Source organism: Neopelma chrysocephalum, unplaced genomic scaffold (assembly GCF_003984885.1).
Source record: "Neopelma chrysocephalum unplaced genomic scaffold, ASM398488v2 Primary Assembly neopelma1_185236, whole genome shotgun sequence".
NCBI lineage: Eukaryota > Metazoa > Chordata > Aves > Passeriformes > Pipridae > Neopelma > Neopelma chrysocephalum.
This window is the reverse complement of record NW_020938656.1, coordinates 1-4,900: the sequence shown is the minus strand read 5'-3', so window position 1 is coordinate 4,900 and position 4,900 is coordinate 1. Positions and strand designations below refer to the sequence as shown.

Sequence of the window (4,900 nt, the reverse complement as noted above, 5' to 3'; positions counted from 1 at the left end):
CATCACCACCATCACCATCATCACCACTGTCACCTCCATCACCACCATCATCATCACCATCATCACCTCCATCACCACCGTCACCACCATCACCTCCACCACCATCACCATCACCTCCATCACCACCCCACCATCACCACCATCATCATCACCTCCGTCACCACCCCACCATCACCACCGTCACCTCCATCACCTCCATCACCACCATCATCACCGTCACCCCCATCACCTCCATCCCCGTCACCCCCATCACCTCCATCACCACCATCACCACTGTCACCTCTATCACCACCATAACCTCCATCACCTCTATCATCATCACCATCATCATCATCACCACCATCACTTCCATCACCACCTCCATCATCATCACCATCATCATCGCCATTACCATCACCTCCATCTCCACCATCACCTCCGTCACCTCCATCACCACTGTCATCCCCATCACCACTGTCACCACTGTCACCATCACCTCCATCAACATCACCTCCATCACCACCGTCACCTCCATCACCACCATCACCACCATCATCATTGTCACCACCATCACCTCCATCAGCATCACCTCCATCACCACTGTCACCTCCCCCAAGTTTCCTCACCCGTCTCCGCCCTCACGTCGGTATCTCCTCCACGGCCCCTCCGCCCCCTCTCTCCGCCTGGTGCTTGTCCATGACCTGCAGCACGTCCTCCAAGATGGAGGGCCCCAGGTCCACGTGCAGGGACAGCAGGGACCCGGCGTGGGACAGGAAGGGCGGCTCCTCCTCCTCCTCCTCCTCCTCCCCGTCAGCGCCGGCGAAGCCGTTGGCGGCCGCCGCGAGCCGGGGCGGCTCCTCCTCCTCCTCCCCCTGTGCCGGGGCCTCCCCCCCTCCCGGCACCACCGGGGCCTCGTCGAGGTGCAGGCGCGGGGGCTTCGGGGGGGCCTGTGCCGGGGGCAGGGTGAGCGCCTGCGGCCCCCCCAGCGCCGGCAGGGAAATGGCGTTTTTGAGCAGCGGCGACGGCGCCGCCGCCTCTCCCGCGCTCATGGTGGCCGTGCGAGAGAAGGAGAACGGCGACGGTGACACCTCGGCACCGCCGGCGACACCGGCACCCTCATGGCGCGGCAGCAGGTGGAACTTGCCCTGCAGGAAGGAGGTGTCCCCGAACATGTCGCTCTCGCCGCCGCTGCCCACGTGGATGGTGTGGCGGAAGTCACCCAGGGGGGGGGCTGATCATGTCCGAGGAGAGGATGTCCCGCAGCTTCTCCTTCTTGCCCTTGCGGCTGCCCCTCTTCAGGTAGATCGGCACCTTGGTGGCCATGGTGGTGGTGGTGGCGGCGCCGGCGCCTCCCCGGCCCGCGGGGCCTCAGCGCCGGCGGGGCCGGAACCGCCTGGGAAAGGGGAGAGAAAAGGGGGGAAATGGTTAAACCTGAGTTCCGGCACATCCGAGGATCCTCGACGTCTGGAATGAATTCCAGACCTTTGGTGGCCGTGGCGGTGCCAGGGTTGGATGCCCAACCCAACCCAACCCAACCCAACCCACGGCGGCCTTGACACTAAAACCGCCTGCAAAATGAACAGAAAAAGGAGGAAAATGGTTAAACCCAAGTTCTGACACATCTGAGGATCCTCGACATCGATGCGTCCCGGGAATGAATTCCAGGCATTCCCTGTTCCCCATCCAAAGCTCGTTGGCCGCGGCACCGGCACCAAAATGAACCAGAAATGAAATCCAGGCGCTCGGGGCCTCGGGATCGGCTCCGAGGGGCGGGAAAGCCCCGGGCAGAGCCGGAGATCTGGGAGTGTTCCCGCTTTTGGGAGCTCAGGGGTCGGGAGAGCGGAGCCGCCCCGGGATGTGACACCACGAGGGGCCGTTCCCGGCTGGAATTCCGCCCTGCCCGGGGCCAGGGAGCCACAGGAACCCGGGGAATGGGGAGGATTTATCCCTAAAAATGTCACGGGAACACCCCGAGGGAGGGAAGATCCCGGTTCACCTTCTGGAATCACCTCGGGGGGCCGATCCCAGTGAGCGCTCCCTTATTCCCTCTTTTTATGAAGCATTCCCTATTTTCAGGGCATGTTCCCTCATTATTCCCTATTTTCAGGGCACGTTCCCTCATTATTCCCTATTTTCCCCCCATTCCCTCCTCCCGGTGCCGACAAATCCCGTCCCAGCTCCAAGTTTGTGCCGCTACAACCGGAGCCGCTCCCGAGGCCGGAAGCACCTGAGTGCTCCGATCCCACCTCCTGCTCCCTCCTCCCCTCTCTTTGGGGAGTGTTCCCCATTTTCAGGGCAGGTTCCCTCATTATTCCTCATTTCCAGGGAATATCCCCTCGTTATTCCCCCCATTCCCTCCCCTCGGAGCCCCCACACCCCGGCCCAGGCACCGGAGTCGCTCCCGAGGCCGGAACCACCCGAGGGCTCCAATCCCACCTCCTGCTCCCTCAGCCTTTCTTTTTAGGGAATAATCCCTGTATTTTCCCTGGAAACAGGGCGTGTTCCCTCAGCATTCCCTGTTTTCCCCCGTTCCCCCCCTCACAGACCCGCGCTGGTGCCGCCACAGCCGGAGTCGCTCCCGAGGCGGATCCGGAGCCGCCGGAGATCCCGGAGCGAGGCGGGAAGGTGGGAATGAGCCTCGGGAGGGTGGGAATGATCCTCGGGAAGGATCCTGGGGAAGGAGGAGCAGGCCCCGGGAGCGTCCCGGCCGCTCCCAACCCGCTGCCGCCGCCGGTTCCGGGCGGGGAAAATCCTGACGGTGCGGAATCCGGCGCCGCTAATCCCGGGATTAACGGCGGGGACGGGGCGGGGGCGGCCAAGGGGTGACGGACACGGGGAGCGGGGAAGGAGATCCCGGAGATCCCGGGGATCCACAGGCCTGGGACGGCCGGGAAAAACACCGGCACCGGTAAAAAAAAATAGGGGGGAAAATACGGGATTGGGGGGAAAAAAGGGGGGTCTGTAGGGAAAAAAGGTGGATTTTTTAGGGAATAAACGGGGGTGTGTGGGAAATAGCAGGGAAAAAGGGGATTTGTAAGGAAAAAGGGGGGTTTGCAGGGAAGAAGGGGGGTTTTTTAGGGAAAAATGGGGGATTTCTTAGGGAATAAATGGGGGTGTGTAGGAAAAAGGTGGATTTGTCAAAGAAAACCTGGGTTTGGAGGGAAAAAGGTGGATTTTTTTAGGGAACGAAGGCGGACGTGTAGGAAAAAGGTGGATTTGGGGGGGAAGAGGGGATTTGGGAGGAAAAAGGGGGGTTTTCCAGGAAAAAAAGAGGATTTGTAGGGGAAAGGGGGGATTTTTAAGGAGCAAAGGTGGATTTGTAGGGAAAACAGTGGATTCGTGGGGAAAACGTGGGTTTTTAGGGAAAAGTGGGTTTACAGGAAAAAAGTGGGGTTTTTTTTCGGGAACAAAAGTGGATTTGTAGGGAAAGAAAAGGTGGATTTGTAGGAAAAAAGGTCTCTTGTCTCTCCAAGGAATTGATTCCCAGGTGAGGAAGATCCAGGAGCGACTCATCCCATGGGAATGATGCTTTTCCCTCCTGGAAGTCCCAGAACCCCCAAATTCCCCCCCCCAAATTCCCGCTCCCTGTGGGACAAAGGCACCAGGAGAACACTGGGAATGTTCGGGGCTCTTCCCTTTGTGCTCCCGGAGAACAAAACCCCGGGAAAAGGGGATTTGCTGCCAGAGAAACTCCGGGAAGGGCCGCCAGTCCCTCCCAAAAATCCCTTTTCTCGGCGGTTTTTGCAGCCAAAAAACCCAACCCGAGCTCGGGAACGTTCCTGGGGCCTCCCATTCCCAGCAGGAATGATGCTCTGGGGGAGGGAATTTTGCTCCTTTTCCTCCTGTTTTTGGCAATTTTGGGTTTAATTCAGGGGAAATTTGGGCTCTTTTTGCCCGTTTTCAGGAATTTGTGCCTCATTGCAGGAAAATTTGGATTCTTTTCCAGGAATTTGGGCCTCAACTCATCAAATCTTGTTCATTTTCCACCTGTTTCTGCCAATTTTGGGGTTTGGCTCAGGAAAAGTTTCAGGCCTTTTTGCCCCTTCCCGGAAATTCATGTCCCACCACAGGAAAATTTTGATCCTTTTCCACCTGTTTTTGGCAATTTCTGCCTCTAAAACGTGAGAATTTGGTTCTTTTGGGCCCATTTTCAGCACCTTGGGCTGCGGGACGTCAAAATTTGTTACTTTTTCGGCCTGTTTTTCCTAAAAATTCCTCCCTTTCCGCCCTGAAATGCCCCAAATCTGCCCTGGAATTAATCAAACCTGCCCTGAAATGCCCCCAAATTAATCAAATCTGCCCTAAGATGCCCCAAACCTGCCCTAAAATGAATCAAATCTGCCCTGAAATGCCCCAAATCCGCCCCCAAAGTGCCCCTCAGCTGCAGGAGGGCAAAAAAAAGGGGAATAACAACCTTTGGGATGAGGATTAGGGACTTTTTTAGGGAGTTGGGGACGTTTGGAGCAGCACTTCGGGAGCTGCCACAACGACCCCGGGGGAGGATTTATCCCAAATCCCTCGGGAAAGCTGGAATGGCTTAAACCAGGCCGGGAATCCCCCTCCAGCGCTGCCCCACCTGGAGCATCCCAAGAACCCGGACCGTCCAAACGCTTCCAGAGGGTTTTCCCAGGACCGGGAAAACCCCCCCCCAAAACCAGGGAAAAGTTTCCGGTCCCCAGGAAAACCCGAGAGGGAAGTTCGAGGACGAGGAAACCCCGACGAGGCACCGGGAGGAAAAGGCGGCCGAGCCCTTCCCCTGCCGAAAAAATCCCCCCAAAACCCCTCCGAATCCCGGAAAAACAATTCCCAGGGGAGGCTCCTCCCAGGGCCAGGAGCGCCGGGAAGCGCCGGGTTGTGGCGCAGGAGCCGCGATGGGCCGGGATGGGCCGGGATGGGCCGGGATGGGCCGGGATGGGCCGGG

The 4,900-nt window shown here is 58.6% G+C and overlaps 1 protein-coding gene across 1 annotated transcript in view; it reads right to left on the bottom strand.

Annotated features, from left to right (window-relative positions):
• Nucleotides 1–1,507, bottom strand: part of LOC113962809 (cdc42 effector protein 2-like) — a 2,589-nt gene extending 1,082 nt beyond the window's left edge. The window contains 2 exon segments of the mRNA XM_027673580.1: nt 606–1,208; nt 1,210–1,507. Coding sequence (XP_027529381.1) covers nt 618–1,208; nt 1,210–1,302 — 684 coding nt within the window. The 5' untranslated portion in view covers nt 1,303–1,507 and the 3' untranslated portion in view covers nt 606–617.
• Between the last annotated feature and the right edge of the window lie 3,393 nt (nt 1,508–4,900).